This window comes from Emiliania huxleyi, assembly GCF_000372725.1.
Source record: "Emiliania huxleyi CCMP1516 chromosome Unknown EMIHUscaffold_21, whole genome shotgun sequence".
In the NCBI taxonomy this organism is placed as follows: domain Eukaryota; phylum Haptophyta; order Isochrysidales; family Noelaerhabdaceae; genus Emiliania; species Emiliania huxleyi.
Window position 1 is genome coordinate 557637 of NW_005200507.1, and position 19681 is coordinate 577317.

A 19681-nucleotide genomic window follows, 5' to 3' on the forward strand; every position below is an offset into this window, starting at 1 on the left:
TCGCGGCTACACAGCAGATTCACGACATTCGCCGTCACGGCAGAGAAATGACGATAACGTACGATGGGCGACGAGCGCTTCACTTCGAGCCGGCAATCGGCTACATCCGGAGACCGGAAGTCACTTCTTCTTGGCAGCGGTGACAGTCTTGGTGACCGCCTGAATGTCATCGATTGTAATCTCGTCGCGCCCGTCCGCAAGCGCCCTCTGAAGAGCCTTTTTGCACAGCTCCTCCAAAAGCGGCTCCAGCGCCTCCTCCAGCGCCGCCAGCGCACTCGCTTCGAACGGCAGAGACGAGGACGCGACTGTTTTGAGCGCAATGTCGTGGAGCATTGTCTCCAGCCACGAGGGCATCTCGCTGGCAGACGGCCGGAACCGCTGAGGAGCCTTGCGCTCGCGAGTGCTGGAGCGCTTGGAGATCACAGTCGGCTTCTTCGAGGCCTGCTTTGTCGGCATTCCTTCGCGCACTTCGCGCTGGACAGTGGCGAGGCTCCCGCTCTTTCGGTTAGTGCGTTTTCTTTTTTTGAACATTAAGCTGATTTTTCTTCTTCCACGAGCGCTTTCGATCATCGCCGGAATCCTACGAGGTGGGAGCTGACATTTTCAGATACAGATTTGCCTGCAGGCGACGACACTCTTCACACTCTCACACAGATCACAGATGTCAGATCACACGGCTCGAGGTAGCATTTGAAAACAAAGGCGGCTTGACTGGAATCAAGTCCTAGCCGCGGCTGCGGCCGCCCGCGCCTCGGCTGCCTTGGCGGCCGCCACCCTCCGCTGCGTGACGCCCGCGCCATCGGCGGCGTCTCTTGATGTGGCTCCCGGCGCCTGTTGGCTTCCACCGCCCCAGCCGCGCACCGCCGTGCGAACAAAGGCCGACTCCTCGGGAGCTTTCGCGCCGCGCGGCACCGCTCCGTGCCGAATCTGCTGGTCCAGCTGCTCCGCGTGCAGCGTACCTGCGATCCGCTCGCCGCCGTTGAATACCGAGTAGGCGGAGGCGCCGCCGGAGCGCCAAGCTGTCTGTCCGGTGCCGCACGTGAAGATGGCTAGGATTGCTAGAGCGATGAAGGTTGGACCCCCAAGGCCGATCGCAGCCCCGGTGGCCTGGGCGACGGCAAAGGCGGCCGCGCGAAGGATCCAGACACGCAGTGGCGTGTGCCCAGACTTGACCATGTCTGAAGAGAGAAGGACCGGCTGAGACAGGTCCCGCCGCGGACGGGCGCCTCCAGCTGCTGCGGCCGACGACAGGCTGCCGCGAAAACGTGTCGACAGCGAGAAAAAAATGGTATGCTGTGACACTGCGTGGTGGCGGCGTGCCGTCCTCCCATCCCTCCGTTGCGTTTTTGTTTTCTTTCTTTCTTTCTTTTACTCGAGAGTGTGTAATCTGTGAGGGTCCGCCCGCAGCCGCATTTTGTGCACCGAGGCGGTGCCCGGTGCCGAGCGCAGGCAGAGCCCACAGGTCGGACCTTAAGACGACAGCATTGTAGATCCCTGGGCGAGGGTGATGGCGTCCCCGTCGGGAGGGGCTGTCTGGGAGGGTGCCCTCCCACCGTCACCTCACCAGCGTCCCGGTGAGTACGGCGATCACACGAGCCTGCGGCAAGCTCGTGCTCGGTGACAAGGCGAGCCCTCAGACGACTTTTCATCTCAACGAGGGGCACGTCACCGACATGTGCGAGATCGGCGGGATGTCCACTACGAAGTCAAGGTGCCTAGCGCCCTCACTAAGACGAGGCAGGCTGGGCAGGGCTCGGCGGCACACGGCGGATGCTGTGCGTCACTGGGCCACAAGTTTGGTTTCGGCAACACCCTCGACCAAACCTTGCTCAAGGTTCTTGGGTGTAAAGAGCGCGGCCACAAGTCACAGGGCCCGCTCGTCCATGCGACCGGTAAAGGCTGGGTCAAAGGGCACAAGGGACAGTACTACGACGCGCTCCATGTCAAGAACGGAATCGTCAAAATTTGTCTCGTCGAAAGCCAGGGCGGCATCGCGCCGCCGACCAAGAGAAATAGAGAATCATCTTCAACTTCGCCAAAGAGGTCGGCAGCCCGAGCGCCGTCGACCGCACCGACTACGTCTACGCTCTACGGCACAGCCTCCGGCAGCGCCCGGGAGTGTCCAGCACCACTCGCAACAGCTCTCGCGCGCCGCCGTCTGTGGCGACGCGCAAAACATCAACAACGCTGCTCGCAACATGCGTGTCGCGCACTCATTCATGACCGGTCTCAATGCCCCCCCCCCCCCCCTGCGCGCGGGCCTTCTAGGCCCGCGGGTAGTCTCCCCCCATTCCCAGGGCCTCCAGGGCTCGCACCTCAACCTCTCACAGACCAGCTCACAGCGCCCCCGTTCTTATTTTCTTCTCAATAAGAGGGCTCCCGCGGCGATCAACACCGCAACTCCTTTTCTAAATTTCACCACGCTTCTTACGCGCGACCAGCAGCTGATGACGCGCGAGATGTCGGTGTCGCGGAATTCGTGCGTACCGTCGCCGTTGGGACGGTCGTTGCTCGCGCCGTTGGGAAACGCAAGGCGCACCTTTTTGTTTTGAAGACCTCGATACTTAGCGCACTGCTCGGGCGAGAGCTCAAACACGTGCCGCGTCTCGTCTTCGCCGCCGGCTACGCGCACAGACACAGTGCGCGGCAGCGCCGACACGTCAACCCGCGTGTACGTCAGCGACGGGTCCCGCACGCCGCACGAGGCGCATGCGTGCAGCGGCAGCGCGTGCGCCATGCGCTCGTCGCTCCACTCGCCCAGCAGCCGCCGCTTCGTCTCGTCGGAGACGTGCACGCAGCGCTGCAGCAGCGCCGCCGTCTCGTCCTCGGGCCGCTCCAGGTCCATGACGACGTTCGTCGAGGCGTGGAAGCGCGTCTCCAGGTCGATGGCCGCCTGCTCGGCCGCGGCGAGCTTGCCCTGGTCGACGCACATGCCGCACACCGCGTGCGCCGGGCAGCCGCACTGGCCGCGTTGTGGGCGCACGGTCTTGGCGACCGCCGGCGCTGCGCGCCGGTCGTGCTGCTCACGCTGCCGGCGGCGCTGGTCGCGCGCCTGCCGATCGCGCGTGTTCGCGGCGGCTGCATCTCTTGCTCGTTTCGCTCGCACCCGAGCGGCTGTCGCCAGGCGCTTCAGGTCGGCGGTGCTGCGCGCGCGGCCGTCGGCCAGGCACAGCCACATGTCCTCCTCCTTAGCAGGCTCGCACGGCTTGCCGTCGAACTGCGGCTGGCGCCCGCGACGATGCTTCGCCCAGGCCGGGCACGATGGTGCCGCGACGAGCGGCGTCGAGGCGACGGCCATCGATGGGTCCAGAAGACTTGGAGACACTTCTACCAAAAAATAAAAAAAATCGAGCACAATTGCGTTACATGGGCATGGCCGGGGTTTCTGCACCGAACGATCTTACTTTCGGTCTATCGAAAGTGTTGATCGATAACCTCGAGAGAGGCTGTGAAAACAGACAATCCAGAGGAGTCGAGAGGCTGCCGCCCGGGCAACCGCGAGATCCGGTTCCACGCCACTCAGCGGGCTAGCGCGTCTCCAGATCCACCGCTATCATGTCTGACGGATCCGAGGAGATTCTTCTCTGCTCGGATGACGGAGCTGAGCAGGGCCTGCGCGGCGCCGCCGCCGCCGATATGCAGCAAGGCTCTCACATTTGCGCGGCGCCACTCCCTCCACTATTTGCTGCTGAGCAGCCGCTCCTGTTGGAATACAAGCCGTTTGCTCAGCCACTCTCCGCTCCAGCCGACCGCGTCCAGCCGCCCCTCATCATCCTGAATCCCGACCCTTCGCTGAAACGCCTCCAGCGGCATCTTGTCCACCTGAGAGCTGGGCCGAGCGTGGCCGAAGTTTTGCCCAAGCGCGACGCCAGCGCCGCGCTGGCGAGCTTGGATGACAGCATGGACATCGAGTCACCAACCAAGCGCGCGCGATTGCCACCGTGCGGGCTGCAACGTGCCTCTGTCAAACGGAAGGCTGCCGACATGGAGCACGTCGAGAATCTCATGTCAACCTTTTACCTGGGTGGTGGCTCGAAGCAGGCTCGCAGGGGCCCTTTTGCGCCGAACGTGATGATGACGTGACGAATCGATCGCACTGCCGCCTCGCGGTTGCCACCGTGGCAGGACTGGACTGGCGAGCCGTTGCTAGGAACGTAGGTAGGAGGAGGGATCTGGTCGAGAGCTCCATGTGTTGATTGCTGTCAACTGCTGAGATTGCTGCTGTCAGCGCTCACGGGCCGGTCGCCAGGGGCCGGGCCGGTTCGCGGTTGTGCCCGTTCGCCGTTGACGGAGATGCGGTGGGATATGACATATATTTGACGCGACGTAAATTGTGAGAAGCTTAGAGGGTAGCAGGGCTTATATCAGGGCTTTTTATACGTCACTATGGGACAAAACAACAGAGTAACACGTAGGCACAACACGCCCCTCCACCCGAGCGCTAGCCGAGCGCGGGTCTCACACAGCAATCTCACTCCCCCGCTCGGCCCGCACTCCTTCAGCGGGCGGCGCCCCTACGTCGGCTAGCAAGGCTTCAACTGCGGCGATGAAGTCGCCGTCCTTGACGATGTCCATGTGCGCGACACCGCGAAGCACCGTCACGTTTGTGCCCGGCCAGCGGCGGCACACCTCCGCCGACTCGACGTTGACGGTGCCGTCGCCGTCGCCGTGGCCGACCCTCTCCGGCTGCGCGTCGGGCCACCCGCGGCCGTAGGTGTAGTTGCGCTCGGTTCGCTGCCCCACCGCGTAGACGCAGTGCGTCGGCACGCCCGGAGGGGCGAAGCCGCGCAGCAGCGAGCGCACCTGCCCGTAGACCTGCGCGCCGTGGCGCCAGCCGATGTCTGCGAAGAAGTCGGCGTACTGCGTGGGCGCGTAGGTGCGCTCCGGCGTCGTGACGAGCGGGGCCGCGCCGAAGACGGCGGGGCTGGGCAGCATCAGGTGGTTTGACTCGTAGGTGCGCTGCTCGTGCCGGATCGTGAGCGGGTGGACGGTGGCGACGCCCTCGTTGGAGCCGGAGGCGAGGACGACGAGCTCGTGCGCGCTGCCGCCGTACGGCCCGCCAGCGGAGACGAAGCCCGCGACGTGCTTCGCCTTCCAAGCCGCGCTCTGGCCCTGCAGGAAGTGGAGCGAGAGCAGGCAGCCGTAAGAGTGGGCGAGCAGCAGCGCAGGCCGGCCGGACGCCTCCCGCGCCCGCTCGAGCAGCGCGCGGAGATCGGCGGTGAAGCGTCGGCCGACCTTCGACGACGGCGCGTACCGAAAGTCGTACGGCGCCCCGAGGAGCGAGCTGCCGGCCACGTAACCCCTCGCCTCGAGCGCAGCGATCAGGTCGCGGAAGTAGGAAGACGCGTGCAGCGGGAGCGAGGGGTCGAGTTCGCTGAAGGCGGAGACGCCGCCAAAATCTGGCGTGCGCGTCTCGACGCCCGGGGCGTTCTGCATCGCGCCCGCCGTCTCATTCCACATCAGCCGGATGTTGTCGGCCCAGCACTGCGTGAGCGCGTCGAGCAGCAGCTCCTTCGTGTCGAGCCAGAGGCGGAACCAGTCCGCTTGCCGAGCGCACCACCAGTGCGGCGAGCTTGGCTTGTCGAGCCGGGCCTCGAGCTGCGAGCCGCCCGTGCCCGGCACAATCACGATCGGCATCAAGGCACTGCGAGGTGCGTTGAGCTTGTGGTTGTCCGTGGTGAGACCGGCGACGAGGACCACGACCAGGCCGAAGCACAGGCAAGCGCGACGAGCGCGCATATTCGCGGGCGCCGCGTCGGTGAGCGTGGTGTAGTCGTGGGCGGAGATGGCCACCACCCAGCAACCCAGGCGAGTAGAGGCCTGCTCGAGTGCCCGGGTACTCACTCGAGTACGGGTATCGGTGCCAGACGGCAACCAGGTCCGTTGTGAAGTGTTGGTTGGGCGCGCCACCCAAGAGCCTAGGTGCTAGTACAGCTAGATAGGTGCGGATCATCGGCAAGGCGCAACGCGTCGATCTTTTACCTTCTATCAGCATTGGGTTGTGATCTAAGGACTTGAAAACACACCACACGCAGGGGCACAGCAAGCACGGATAGCCGTTGAGGGAGAAAGAGGGAGAAAGAAAGTAGGATGTACGCGCCACCTCCCGCGAGCGCGGCGGGATCGGAATTGCGGCCGGAGGGAAGGGCGAGCCGCCGCCGCCGCCGCCATACCATCAGCGACGACGACCGCGGCTCGCCCCAAACGCCAGGCGCTGGACAGTAGGGCCTGAGTAGGGCTTGTTGGGTGGCGTAGGCCTCGAGCCACACGAGTCGCCGACAACCCCCCTCATCGACGTGATGGCCGCTCTCGCTGCCGGCCGATGCACGCTGCGCCGCCACCGCAGCAGCGACTCCGCCACGCGCCGGCTCGGAAGAGGGGCTGTCGGCAGCGCAGCAGAGCGGTACGCCTCGCCGCTCGAGCCACCGACAGCCCCCCTCCTCGACGTGACGGCCGCTCCCGGAGCCAGCCGGTGCGCGCCCGACCCACGCCCCCTCTCGCACCCCCCCGACCCCCCTGCGCGGCGCCCCCCTCCACTGCGCGCCGGCTCGAGCGCCTATTGCCAAATCGCGACTTTCGAGCGCAGTGCACGCGCCCCACACGTCACGCGCGCGCAGGAGAGTTTGCGGCAGAGCAGTACCGTTTACTCGCCGGAGGCATCGCGCCGAAAACCCCGCGCATTCAGCCCCAACATTTGCCTTACCGGGAGCTCTCCAAGCTGTCTTGGGTGGTCAAAAATTGCGTTTTTTCTCACACCACGTGCCTCTTGACATCCGTTCACGTGCACGGAGCTTCTTGAGCCACCCACCCACCCACCCACCTCACGGCGGCGGTAGACGGCTGTTTAACGTTGGGAGAGAGAGAGGAGAGAGACGTTGTTTTGTAACGTTGGTAGCTGAACAGTGTTGCTAGCTATACAAGTGTTCAAAACAAAAAAATCTCTCTCTCTCTCTCAAGTGTTAACAGAACAACAGAACAACAGTGGGGCTCCCCAACAACAGTAGCTAACGTTAGGCCGGCTGAACAACAACAAGGAAGGCCTGGCAGTGACCCACCTCCCCACCTGTGACCCACGTGGACGATCTCCAGCGTCCAGAGCAGTGCGGGAAATTACCCGAAAATAGTAAATACCTGGGAAACCCCGGCATTTTCGTGCTACCCGGATTTTTTGGCATTTTCTGCTTGCTGACCGCTGAAAAACAGTAACAACAGTAACAATTGTAACAGCATCTCTTGCCGTGGGGCTCCTGCCCCGTGGCCGTGCCCGTGTGCCGTGTCCCGGGCGTGGAGCGATGCGAGGGAGGAGGGTCGCCCCCCCTTGCCCCACCGCACTTTGTGTGTGTGCTGTGGAGACGGTTAATCTTACCTTCCCTAATGTTAAACAGCTCTACTCCAGCCTCTGGGCTAGAGCCAGCTACTCGACTGTGTAGGTCTAGAGCTCTACGCGGCGGAGACGAGAAGAGTGCGGGCGGGTCATCACAAAACATCACGATATAGAGACGTGAGACGACGGACTCGAGAGAGAGACTAGAGAGAGTAGAGTGTGTCGCACACGGGCGCCACGGCGTGCGACCTTTAGAACCTCTCTCCTGTGCTCGTATTGCACAACCCCACCGTAGATTCGAGTAGATAGGGACAAGAGCGCCTCTCGGACGCGACACGGCCGCCAAAGCGAGCAGGGCCGAACTAAAGCCGGCCGACTCAGCCGGCCATCGAATTTCCGCCGCGCGGAGAGGGGCGCGGCGCGAGTGTGCGCTCCTCTAGCCGAACGTAGCCCAGTCGCCTCCGGAGGATCCAAACGGGTCCTCGCCCGAGGGCGCCGCGGCCGCTGGCGCGGCGGGCGCGGCCGGCGCAGCAGCAGCCGCTGCGCGCCTTCCTCCGCCGCCCCCTCCCGGCGGCGGCGGCGGCAGGAGCATTCCGCCCATGGGGGCGCCCGCGACCGGCCTCTCTCGCGCGGGCTTCGCCGCCCCGGCCGGCAGCGCCACGCTGACGCTGCCCTTGAGGCTCCAGTCCTTGGCAGGCCCGGTCGGGGCGGGCTCCGCCTCGCGCTTGGCCGCCTCGGCCTCGTAGCGGACGTGCTTGATGTGGTCTTGCAGCGTCACGTTGAAGTCGAAGGCCTCGTTCCGGTCGACGAAGCCCATGCCGATGAAGGCGTGCCGTCCGGTGGTGACGTCTGCCACGCGAAGCACAAAGTAGCGCGACGAGTCCGAGACGGGCTCGACTGAGGTCTCGAGATTGTCGTTCGACAGCGGACACATTGCAAAGAGCGTCCCCTTCTCCTTGTCCTCAATCCGAATCGTGCACTTTGGCCCCGTCGCAACCACCCTCACCCGCCCGGTGAAAATGTGATTGGACTTTGGCCAGTCCTGGCAGCGGTAGCCGCCAGCCGGCCGCGGGCCCGGCGGAAGGCTGTAGAGGTGCGCCTGCGCAATCTGTGTGAGCGTGTGCTCAATGGCCTCGTCGTCCTCCGTCATCAGAGGCGGCGAGCCACAAGCCCGGAGTAAAGGCGCCTGAGCAATGCTCGCTCTCGGCGGTCGTGGGTTCGGGGTCTGAGCTGATCAGGGGGCTCCGCGTTTTTAAGCACCGCGGGTGCCGTCCTCCCCTCCCTCCCCTGGGTTGTCTGATTTCTTTGGCGGCGGCCTGCGGGGAACTTAAGTCGACGCAAGCGTTGAGCGTTAAATTAGTCTGGAGCTAGGACGCGAGTATGGGTGCCGAGGTGGTGGAGGTGCTGCTCCCCGGGTGGCGAACTGGCGAAAGGTATAGAAAGAAAGAAAGAATCCACACACCAAACGAGGGATGGGGGAGGAAGACAGGGTCCCCACCTGCACGAGCAGGATTTTGGAAGGACGATCAGGGGCGCAGGTGGGGCTCTCCAGGTCTCCAGGTATAAATTGCAAACAATGACGTGTGAGTGTTAGAGTTGTTTGGTATTGCTAAAAATCTCTCTCTCTAAATTGCCCTGAACCCCAAAACAAATACGGCCACTCCTACGCCTTCGGCAACACCGAAGAGAAGGCCCGCCGCCTAAACATGGGCTGCAAGGCGCGCGGGCAGCCCGGCCAACCCTTCGACCACAAGAACGGCCACGGCTACGTCAAGGCGCATCGCGGTTTCTACCACGACGCGATCTTTGTCAAGCGCAACAACTTCAACCTGCTGCTCCACGAGACGTTCGGCGGCGGCTTCTCGCCCACCGCCGTTCTCAAGCTGCGCCGCCTCGCGCGCAAAGTCGCGCGCGGCAGCGTTGACCGCACAGCCTACTCGCCCAAGTACTCGCTCTCTTTTATGTCCCACCATGCAGAGCGCATCTCTCTCTCTGTTGTGCGAGGCGTGAACCGCGCCATTCGCTCTCACCTGGCAACCCTTGTCTGCACGTCTCGCGCGCGCGTGAACAGGGCTTGTGCGAGGGAGTTTTTGTTAGTTGTAAAATTCTTTTCCAGCGCAAAACCTCCGTTGGCCACTCCTACGCCTTTGGCAACACCGAAGAGACCAAGGCCCGCCGCCTAAACATGGGCTGCAAGGCGCGCGGGCAGCCCGGCCAACCCTTCTCCCACAAGACCGGCCACGGCTACGTCAAGGTGCATCGCGGTTTCTACCATGACGCGATCTTTGTCAAGCGCAACAACTTCAACCTGCTGCTCCACGAGACGTTCGGCGGCGGCTTCTCGCCCACCGCCGTTCTCAAGCTGCGCCGCCTCGCGCGCAAAGTCGCGCGCGGCAGCGTTGACCGCACGGCCTACTCGCCCAAGTACTCGCTCTGTTTTATCCGTTTTATGTCCCACCATGCAGAGCGCATCTCTCTCTCTGTTGTGCGAGGCGTGAACCGCGCCATTCGCTCTCACCTGGCAACCCTGTCTGCACGTCTCGCGCGCGCGTGAACAGGGCGAGGGCTCCAGGCCCCAAATGACGTGTGAGTGTTAGAGTTGTTTGGTATTGACTTTAAACCACCATAAAGATCAGTCTGCCAGGGCGGGGCACCGCCGCAAATGCCGCCGGACCTGCATCCGGAAGAGCCAGGATTCCGGCTGCCGCCGATGCTCCATCGCCCGCAACAGGCGTACAATGCTGCAGCACTGCACCGAGAGGCGCAGCAACCTCGACCCGGGTGTTGCTCGAGTCCGCAACGCCCACGGGGCGAATGCGATTGCCTGGCCCTATCGCCAAGCGGCTCTGCTCCTCCTCTTGTCTGGCAGCAATCGCACGCTGCGGCACAGGCCGCGTTGGCGCCGAGGAGGCGGCAAGCCTCAACGCGCCTACCCGTGGCATACCGCCGGATCGGGCCAAGACTAAGGCTGCAGGCGTCGGCCCCGGCTGCTGCGAGGGCCCTCCCGTTGAGGTGTCCATCTTATGTGCAGTGGGGCTAACACTGTAGCGCGTCGGCAGGATCCCCAAAACCGTCGTAACCCCCCAAAATTGAAGTCGACCCCCCAAAGCTGTCCCCCCCCGCAAACTTTAAACCTCCATAAACATCATTTTGCAGGCCCCAAATGACGTGTGAGTGTTAGAGTTGTTTGGTATTGCTCACACTCTCTCTCTCTGAACCCCCGCCCGCGCGAGAACCAAATTCTTTTTGTCGACCATATGGACGTATACATACAGAGGCACAGTGCGCACCCCGCCCCGCTCACAGGGCTTCATCGATAGAGCTCGGATTTCGGAAATTCTTTTTGTCGTTTAAATTCTTTTTGTCGTGCGAGGGAGTTAACAACTAAAATTCTTTTTGTCGCACGACACTGCCCAGTGTAAAAAAGAAAGAAAGAAAACAGACAACCCAAGGGAGGGATGGGAAAGAAAGAAAGAAAGAAAACAGACACGCCAAACGAGGGATGGGACGAGGACAGGGTCCCCACCTGCACGAGCAGGATTTTGGAAGGACGATCAGGGGGACAGGTGGGGCTCTCCTGCTCCTGACACGGGACACGACAGGCTCGCAGCGCGGTGCACGGTGGGGGGATGGGAGGGCAGTGTCATGCGCACTTGGAGCACTTGGAGTGCAGTCATCAACCGCACATCCAGGGCCGGGGAGCTCAGAAGCGCACCCAGCGGGCCGGATGATTGGCATCGGGTTGCGGGCAAGAGAGCCCTAGCCCCGGGGGTGCGCGTTCGCAGGGCAAGGGGAAGTTAAAATTCTTTTTGTCGGCCAAAATGGCCGACCGCGCTTCCTCCGTTTCCACCGCGACCAGCCCCACGCTGCGCTGGTCCAAGCTCCCCTTCTTCGAGGAGCGGCCGCTCGGCTCGCCGTCGCTCCTGCGTGCCGGCCTCGTCGCGGTGTGCGCCACGCCCGACGGCGGCGTCGCGCTCGCCGACGACTCTGGCGTCGTCCACCTGCTCGACCGGGCGCTCTCCGAGTGGTGCTCCTTTGGTGCGCACACCCGCGGCGTGAGCCACCTGCTTGCGCCGGCAGAGGACGTGCCGCCTCCGCCGCCTCCGCCCTCGGTCGCCGCTAACGCCGCGGCGGACGCGCCGCCACCGGACGTGCTCCTTCTAACCTTTGGGCGGGAGTCGGACAGCAGCGGCAGCTCCTCGGGCGCGTGGGCGTACATGCGCGTCTGGGCGCCGCAGGCCGGCACCAGCACCGCCGAGTGCCTCGGTCACACGCGCATCTTCGGCGGCAGCGGCGCTGAGCCGGCGGTCACGGCAGTCGCCGCCGCAGAGGGCGGCCGGCTGGTGGCGGTCGGCGCGTCCGACGGCAGCGTCTCCTTGCTTCGGTGCGCCGACCCGCGGACAGAGCGCGGGCTCCGGTTCCGGGCGCTGCAGTGCATGCCCCCGCCGCAGCTCGCCGGCGCGCGCGATCTGCTGCCCGAGCTGCTGCCCGGCACCATCGCCGAGCCGCTGCGGCCGGCGGCGCAGAGCGCAGTCAGTCTGACCGGACTCCACTTTGGGTCTCCTCCGGCCGACTCGGACGACTTCTTCGCGCGGCAGCTCTTCGCCGTCACGCCACTCGCCGTGGTGGGCATCCGGCTCGGCGGCGGCGGCGGCGAGTCGTGCGACGTCCTCTCCGACGCGGGCGGCGCCCCGGCCGGCTGCAGCTGCGTCTCGCTCGACGGCACGGGGCAGCGCCGCTCACAGACTCTCGATGATCGACCGCCTCTCCTCTCTCTCTCACCCACCCCCCTCCCTCCCAAGGCGTCGGGCCGAGCTCGCCGTCGGCAGGCCGGAGGCGGTCTTCTTCTACTCAGCCGAAGACGCCTCCCGCGCATTTGCCTTTGAAGGCACCCCGCTCCCCTCCAGCCGCCGCGGCCCTAGCCGGCAGCCCTGGCTCCCGCGCGCGCGCGCCGCCGCCGCCGCATTCCCCCGCAGCTGTCCCACCGCCGCCGCAACGCCATCTCCCGCTCCCACCGGGTTGTGCCAGAGATCGTGCTAGAGATCGCCTCACCGCGCCAGCCCCGCCCGCCCAGGCCCGAAGATCGCCCTCGGCTGGCAGCAAACCTCCCTCGTCGTGTGCACGCGCGCGGCGGTGGCGGTGGCCGGCCGCGGCGGCGGCGCGGCCGACGGCTCGGCGGTGCACGTCTACGACTTGCGCCACCGATGCATCGCGCACACCGCCTCGCTGCCGTGCGACGTGCGCGCGTGTGTTTGCGGTTCGCTCTAGAGCGGCGCTGCCTGCTCCCCCGCGGCCGGCACGTCGCTCCTCACCCGCCTCGCCTCACGTGAGCAGGGCCGCACCGCATCTTGCTGCTCCTCTCGGACGGCTCCGCCCTCGGCCTCGAGGAGGGCGCACCGCACACGACAAGCGACCGCACACGACCCAACTCGACCGCACTCGTCCCAACGACCCAACTCGACACACGACCTGCATCACAAACAGCGCCTCCGCGCCGCAAGCAGCGCCGCGCCGCCCGCCCGCCGCTCCAACCGATCCTGCTGACCCCCAGCCCCGCCCCTCCTTCCCCAGGAGCGGCCTCTCGCCGCGAAGCTCGACGCGCTCTTCCGCTCCAACCTCTACGGCGTCGCCCTCTCCCTCGCGGAGGCACAGGCGCTGCAGCCGTCCGCACTCGGCGAGGTCCGGCTGCGATACGCGCAGCACCTCCACTCCCGGGGCGAGCTCCCCGCCGCAGCAGAGCAGTACGCCGCCACTGTCGGAGTCGTCGAGCCCTCGCGCGTCGTCCGGCTCCTCCTCGCGCCGCAAGACGCGCCGCTCCTCCTCTCGCACCTGCAGGCGCTGCTGGCGCACACTTGCTCCAGGCGCACCCTGTTCACACTTGCCCCGGGCCAGCTCTCTCCTCCTCGCGCACTCTGTTCACACTTGCCCCGGGCCAGCTCTCTCCTCCTCGCGCACTCTGTTCACACTTGCCCCGGGCCAGCTCTCTCCTCGCGCACTCTGTTCACACTTGCCCCGGGCCAGCTCTCTCTTCCTCGCGCACTCTGTTCACACTTGCCCCGGGCCAGCTCTCTCCTCCTCGCGCACTCTGTTCACCGGCCGCACTCTCTACCCACGCGCTCTCCTCACCCGCTCCCCTCCACACCCGCCCCCAGGCAGCCGCACGCCGGTGGCGCCGCCGCCGCCGATGGCGCCAAGGAGCACGCGGCGCTGCTGCTGGCGACGGCGCTCCAGCTGCGCGACGCGGCGGCGGTCGACGCGTTCGTGGACGCGGCGTGCGGCCAAGGGGTGCGCGTCGCCCCAGACGTGAACGTGGACGCCGCCATCGACGCTTGCCGCTGCGCGGGCTTCCCGCGCGCCGCGCTGCGGCTCGCACGCCACTTTGGCCCCGTCGAGGAGGCGATCTCCGTCTTGCTGGACGACCTCGCGGACGCGCCCGCCGCCCTCTCCCTCCTCGCCGAGCTGCCGCCGCCGCGCGCCGGGCGAGCGCTGGCGGTGCACGGCCGCTCACTGCTGCGCGAGTGGCCGCGCCCCACTCTCGATTTGTTGCTCACCCGCCTCGTCGCGCCCTCGGCGCGCAACAAGCTTCCGCCCCCCCTAGCCGAGCCCGGGGGCGGCTTCCCGGTCCTCGGCTTCATGGGGGGCGACGAGGGGCAGCTCGGCCTCGAGGAGGTGGTCGGGCTCTTTGACACGCGCCCCGGCTGGCTCACTCTCCTCCTCGAGCGCATCCACGCCGCCGAGACGCCGCAGGACGCGCGCACCCCCGGCCGCGGCTGGGAGACGCTGCTGCGCCTCTACCTCGAGCCAGACGACGCAGCCTCGCCCCACGGAGGGTCCAGCTCGGAGCCGCCGTCGCCGAGGACGCCTCCCGCGCGGACGCCGCCCTCGAGCCCGGCGCGAGGCGGCGACGCGCCGCCCCTCGCTCGGGCGGAGCGCCACGCGCGCGCCATCGCGCTGCTGCAGCGCGCGCCGCTCGGCAGCGAGGAGCTGCGCCGCGCGCGCCTCGTTTGCGCGGCACGCGCAGCCGCAGCGCGCGGTGGCTCTGCCGCCCCGCCCCGGTCACGCTTGCCCCGACCCTCTCTGCAGGCGCACGGCTTCGACGCGGGGCTCGGGCTGCTCTACGCTGCGCAGGAGCAGCCGTCTGCCCTCCTCCGCCACCAGGCCGAGACGCGGCAGTACGACGCGCTCATCGCAACTTGCACCGCGCGCGGGGCAACGCAGCCACACCTGTGGTTGGATGCGCTGCGCCACGTGGCTTCGCTCGACGACGGCGAGGGCGGAGTCCCTCCTGCAGCGAGGCAGCGCATCATCGCCGAGGTGGTGGCTGCCGCAGAGCGCGAAGGGCTGCTGCCGCCTCTCGCACTGGTGGAGGCGCTCTCTGCGCACGAAGGCACGCCGCTCTCGCTGGTCGTGCCGCTCCTCCGCGCCAGCCTCGCCCGCGACGAGGCGCTCGTCTCCGAGGCGCACGCGGAGGCGGCCCGCTTCGCGACGGACGCGGCCAGATTCGAGGCGGAGGCGACGGCGCTGGCGAACACGCCGCGCGTCTTCCAGCGCTCGATCTGCTCAAAGTGCTCGGCACCGGTCGAGCCGCCGTCGGTGCACTTCCTCTGTGGCCACTCCTTCCATGCGAACTGCCTCGCAGACGGCACGGCTGCCCAGGACGCGGAGCCAGAGTGCCCAACTTGCGCGCCGCAGCGACGGCGAGTGCGCGAGCACGCCGCGATGGTGGCCTCGCGTGCCGTCGCGCACGACGACTTTTACCGGCAGCTCGATGAGGCGGCCGACGGCTTTGGCGTCGTGGCCGATTTTTTTTCAAAGGGCGTGCTTTCGCCTCTAGGGCGGTGACCCGGCGGGGGCCGCCGTGCGCCGACGAGTCGAGCGAGAGCTGTGTGTCGGTGGATGAATAAAGAGTGTTTCCAGTGTGACCAGTCGCGGTGTGTGGCGTGTGTGAGCGCTGGGATTTCGTTGCACACCGAGAGATAGGCACAGTGTGGGGGTAGAGGCAAAAAAACACGTGCAGTGCGCCCCCGGGGGGACCGGGGTGCGGGGAGCGGGGGTCTGCGTCTCCCCCCGCGTCGCCGCTCAGCAGCCAGTGCAGATAGATATCTCCTCGCGGTCAGATCGAGAGGCCAAAGACGGTGGTCATGCAGTACATTGTCTTACTGTCCCACTTGAGCGTTGCGCTCCCTGCGACGGCAGATGCGACGCCGCAAGCTTAGCTTGGAGGGGCGGCTTCGCTGCATGCCGCCACGTGCTGTGTATCTCACCGTCGGAAGAGTTATCCCAGAACGTTGACGTCGCCATGTGCAGCCCAGCGCCATTCTTCTGCATTATCGCACACGTCACAATGTACTTGAATGGCTGGTTCAGCTCCTTGAGCCGCTTCATGGTCAGCTCAATCACCTGAATGGCCACGGGAACCCCCATGAGTGGGCAGGAGCCCATAGCCAGCAGACTCTGAAGCCTCGCGCACATCGTTGGTCCATTGAGGTACCTTCACGTGGTTGTACGAGGCGTTGGACAGCACTGACTCCACAGACTGGCGGCGAGACGACATTCAGAGCAATGAGTCGCCGATTGCTTGCGCGGCTGTGGGATCATGGCCATGTATGTGTATCCCGTTCCCAGAGAGAGAGTGTGTGGGTGTGGGCACACCTCCTTAATGATCGCCGCTGCTGCTTCCTGCGGGAAGGAGGACTCGTCCTCGTCCAGCATACGCGGACGAACGGGCGCCCGCCGTTTCGTACGGAAATGTTCACAGCCTTGTTATGAGAAGAAAATACGTCCTATGGCGCTATGCGCTGGTCTGTGAGAGGTTGAGGTGCGAGCCCTGGAGGCCCTGGGGATGGGGGGAGACTACCCGCGGGCCTAGAAGGTTCACAGCCTTGTTATTGAGAGAATCTCTGAGAAGAAAATACGTCCAATGGCGCTGTGCCTCACAGATAGGTTGATAAGAAGCAAGAAGCTCACACCTTGTTATTCACAGTTGGGAGACAGAGGATGGAGCGACAGGGGAGAGAGAACGACGAGAGTGGGACGACCGCGAGGTGGCATGAAGGTTGCAGCGAGAATCGGCGAGAGACTGCGAAGAGAGATAGGAAGAGGCGGACGCCCAAGGGTTAGGGTGGGCGACGGCTAGCAGCACACTCCTCTCCTTAAAATCCCTGTGTGGTGGCGGCGTGCCGTCCTCCCACCCCTCCCTCCCTTGGGGTTTATGTTTTCTGTCTTTCTTTCTTTCTCACACCGCAGACCGTGAGGATGTGAGAGGCCTAAGGAAGGTCCTACATCTCTTCACAGATAGATTGTGGTGAGGCCGCCCACTTGTTATTAATACAGTCGTATTCGAGAAGTGAGTCTGATAAGCGAAACTTGAGCTCTGGCGTTGTGTAGCCTAGCTTTTGGGTAATATAAAAACTTGAGCTGTCGCGCTGAACTTCTCGTGTTGAGTTTGATCGAGCATGGAGCCGACCTCGGACCAGGGCAGGCCTACACCCGTCAAGAGCGAGGAGTCGCAAGAACGGCTGCGTTTCCTCGTGGTGGAGGCTGCGAGGCTACGCAGCGAGGATGGGCATGATAGCGAGCGCGTTCTGGATAAGATGGGTGAGCTCGGGCAGATGCTGTGTGAGCTCGGGCAGGCTTGCGAGGCGCTGCCAGTGTTTCGCAAGTTGGCGGAGAGCATGCAACGCTTGTACGGACCCCACCACCTGCAAACGGTGGGCTGCTTGGTCAGTCTGGCTGGGTGCCTCGCGGCGTCGCAGGACCACGCAGAGGCGGTCGTGGTGCTGCGCGATTGCAGGAGCCGGTGCTTCAAGATGGGTGCCGTGCTCGAGCCTGAAGATAAGAGCGGCGCCCTGACGACCTCCGGCAAAGATCGCGCGGCAACGCAGCTTCTCGCGCGTGCGATCACCGCTCTTTCGGTGCTGGTGGCGGCGGTGGTGGCCTGGCTTGGCTATTGGCAACTCGCGACTTGCATCGTCACCACGCTCACCATCTTGGGCACCTTTGCCTACCGCAGCAAAGGAGGAACCGTGACCGAGCCAGAGAAGCCAAACACTCAGACACTCTCGGCCGCATTACTCGCGGTGGTCGAGCCGCTGGCGCAGCTCAACCACGGCGCTAAAGACTTTGAGGGCGCCGCGGCATACTTTCACGAGACAGCGCTGTCCACGGCGGCCGCCTACGGCGGGACGGGCCATCCGAGATACGCCGTCGCGCTTTGTAGTGAAGGCCGGTCCTGGATGGAACGAAGCGTGCAGCTGCGCGAGGGGAGCGACCACATCGGCGCCGTCGCATGCGTGAGAAGAGCAGAGCAGCGCTTGTGCGAGGCTTCAATCCTGCAGCAACGGGGTCTCCACGATGCGGCAGCAGCCAGCCGCTCAAATGAGGGCGCGGAGCTGGCGTACGCAAAGACGCAGCTCAACCTTGCAACCTGCTACCACTTGCTCGACCAAACCGCTCAGGCGGCGCCGCTCTTTGCAACCTCCGCCGAAATCATGGAGAGGCACCTTGGCCCCGAAGACCCGCGCGCGAGGCAAGCTAGGGAGGCGGCCAGCGCGGCTGCTTCTCGGCTGGGGAAGGAAGTTGCGGAGCCGATGCTGGTTGCCGACGATCCAGGCGCGCTCTTCCCGCGCCTCGAGGCGCTGCGGTGCACCGAGCCACTCGCTGGCGGCGCCGGGGCATGGTGGCGCTCCGCAGCAGCCGTGGCCGAGGTGGCGGCATCGCTGGAGAAGAGGCGCTTTGCAGTGCTCGATGGCTTTGTGGGGGCTGAGGCGGCGGCCACCCTGCGCGCCGCTTGCCTCGCAGCAACCGGGTCTCTCCTACCGACGTGCGAGCGCACGTTAGTGCCGCGGTCCGACGAGGTGGCATGGGAGCCGTCTGGCTTCGAGCCGCTCACCGAGAGAGCGGACGACCTCCTCGTGCTGCTACGGGCGAGGTGTCCTCAGCTGGCCGCCATAACCAGCCGCCAGCGACTCATGTTCGCACGCTATCGCACCGGCGCCCACTTCGGCCGCCACGTTGACAACAACTGCGTCCGCGGACACGGGCCCCAGTGCAATCCTCGCGTGCTCACCGCCGTCTACTACATGCAGGACGGCCAGTGGGACGCACGCGCCGACGGCGGCTGCCTTCGGTTGTACGCACCGGACTGCGCCGACGGCGCGGGAGCCGATGCGGGCACGGTTGGCGCTGCTACCGAGACGGGTCGAGGCGTGGCGCTCTACGACGTCGCGCCCGTCGGTGACCGGCTCGTCCTCTTCTTCTCCGACCAGCGCTGCCCGCACGAGGTGCTGCCGGTGCTCCGCGCCGGCGCCGAGCGCTTCGCCGCGACGCTCTGGTACATGGGGGGAGGCACGGTGCCAGAGTTCTGGGGCAAGATCGCCACCCACGACAGCTCCCTCGTTCCGCTGCCGAGCGCCCCACGCGAGAGCGCCGGAGGCTGCTCGCCGCCAGTCGCCGCTGTGTGCAGCAGCTCGAGCTGGTCCGTCGTGAGCAGCGACCGTGCGAGCGGGGTGGAGTGAGGGGAGAAGAGTAAAAGAAAAGCGCGTGCGGCCTGAGCGCCGGAGCAACGTAGCCGCTGCGCTGTGGCGTTGTCGGTCCTGGCCTCCTGGCCATTCAGAAAGAAAGAAAGAAATTTTCGCAGACGTGTGCGCAGCTCGAATACGAATTCTTTTGTTGCTCCCAGATACCCGAATGCTGGCGAGTAGAGGCCCCGCCCACCCAGGGCCCTGTCCGAGGACCCGTTGGGTAGCTCTTTCGGGGTCTCGCCGGCAGGCCTCTCAGTTCACGGGGTGAACCGTGAACCCGGTTCATGAACCAGTTCGCGGTTCACGGCTCGTTCACGGTTCGCGGTTCACGGACTCGGGGCGGGGTCTGGTCGGTTCACGGTTCAGGGTTCACGGACTCGGGGCGGGGGCTAGTCGGTTCACGGTTCGCGGTTCGCCCTTTTGTCCTGCCTCGGTTCGGGTTCACGGTTCAGAGTTCACGGTCGGTTCGAGGGTGAACCACTGAACTAGTTCATGAACCAAGCTTATTTTCACACCTCTTACACACCGACACAGTTCGCGAACCACAGTTCGCGAACCATCCGTGAACCGAGACCCAGAAATTCGAACCAGCGCGGCGAAAGCCGGAACAAAGTGGCGGGAGTTCCTCGAGGGGAGTTTGACCCTGCTGAGGTGCGCGACGCCGCGCTGCGCGACGAGTTCAAGAGGGTCTTCGAGTGCTGGAAACGGTTCCGCGCCGAGCTCTATCACGACGGCGCGTGGCGCAAGTACTTCACCGAGCCCGGCGCGCCGGATGAGGTTGCGCTCTTTCGATCCCGATAACTTACGGATTTTACTTTCGGACTCATATCGCCCT

At 65.2% G+C, this 19681-nt stretch overlaps 8 protein-coding genes across 8 annotated transcripts; 3 read left to right on the forward strand and 5 right to left on the reverse strand.

The window, feature by feature from the left end:
• Nucleotides 1-120: 120 nt before the first annotated feature.
• On the reverse strand, nt 121-456 carry EMIHUDRAFT_204336 (hypothetical protein; the record flags this gene model as incomplete). The annotated part of the gene is made up of 1 exon (XM_005780829.1): nt 121-456. The coding sequence occupies one exon, from the start codon at nt 454-456 to the stop codon at nt 121-123; it is 336 nt and encodes a 111-aa protein (XP_005780886.1).
• Nucleotides 457-717: 261 nt separating this feature from the next.
• On the reverse strand, nt 718-1649 carry EMIHUDRAFT_204337 (hypothetical protein; the record flags this gene model as incomplete). The annotated part of the gene is made up of 3 exons (XM_005780830.1): nt 718-1178; nt 1423-1494; nt 1643-1649. 3 exons carry the CDS (start codon nt 1647-1649, stop codon nt 718-720), a joined length of 540 nt encoding a protein of 179 aa, XP_005780887.1.
• Nucleotides 1650-3479: 1830 nt separating this feature from the next.
• EMIHUDRAFT_434782 (hypothetical protein) lies at nt 3480-4367 on the forward strand. The gene has a single exon (XM_005780831.1). The coding sequence runs from the start codon at nt 3556-3558 to the stop codon at nt 4081-4083; it is 528 nt and encodes a 175-aa protein (XP_005780888.1). The 5' UTR covers nt 3480-3555; the 3' UTR covers nt 4084-4367.
• Nucleotides 4365-5869, reverse strand: EMIHUDRAFT_434784 (phosphatidylcholine-sterol O-acyltransferase). The gene has a single exon (XM_005780832.1). It carries the CDS (start codon nt 5737-5739, stop codon nt 4459-4461), a length of 1281 nt encoding a protein of 426 aa, XP_005780889.1. The 5' UTR covers nt 5740-5869; the 3' UTR covers nt 4365-4458.
• A 1493-nt stretch (nt 5870-7362) lies between these two features.
• EMIHUDRAFT_434786 (hypothetical protein) lies at nt 7363-8541 on the reverse strand. Its single transcript, XM_005780833.1, has one exon. The coding sequence runs from the start codon at nt 8472-8474 to the stop codon at nt 7761-7763; it is 714 nt and encodes a 237-aa protein (XP_005780890.1). The 5' UTR covers nt 8475-8541; the 3' UTR covers nt 7363-7760.
• A 2604-nt stretch (nt 8542-11145) lies between these two features.
• On the forward strand, nt 11146-15166 carry VPS11 (vacuolar protein sorting 11; the record flags this gene model as incomplete). Its single annotated transcript, XM_005780834.1, has 6 exons — nt 11146-11984; nt 12127-12302; nt 12399-12562; nt 12896-13194; nt 13477-14326; nt 14408-15166. The coding sequence occupies 6 exons, from the start codon at nt 11146-11148 to the stop codon at nt 15164-15166; spliced, it is 3087 nt and encodes a 1028-aa protein (XP_005780891.1).
• A 271-nt stretch (nt 15167-15437) lies between these two features.
• On the reverse strand, nt 15438-15878 carry EMIHUDRAFT_64146 (hypothetical protein; the record flags this gene model as incomplete). Its single annotated transcript, XM_005780835.1, has 3 exons — nt 15438-15508; nt 15589-15724; nt 15795-15878. 3 exons carry the CDS (start codon nt 15876-15878, stop codon nt 15438-15440), a joined length of 291 nt encoding a protein of 96 aa, XP_005780892.1.
• A 901-nt stretch (nt 15879-16779) lies between these two features.
• On the forward strand, nt 16780-18840 carry EMIHUDRAFT_99950 (hypothetical protein; the record flags this gene model as incomplete). The annotated part of the gene is made up of 1 exon (XM_005780836.1): nt 16780-18840. One exon carries the CDS (start codon nt 16780-16782, stop codon nt 18838-18840), a length of 2061 nt encoding a protein of 686 aa, XP_005780893.1.
• Between the last annotated feature and the right edge of the window lie 841 nt (nt 18841-19681).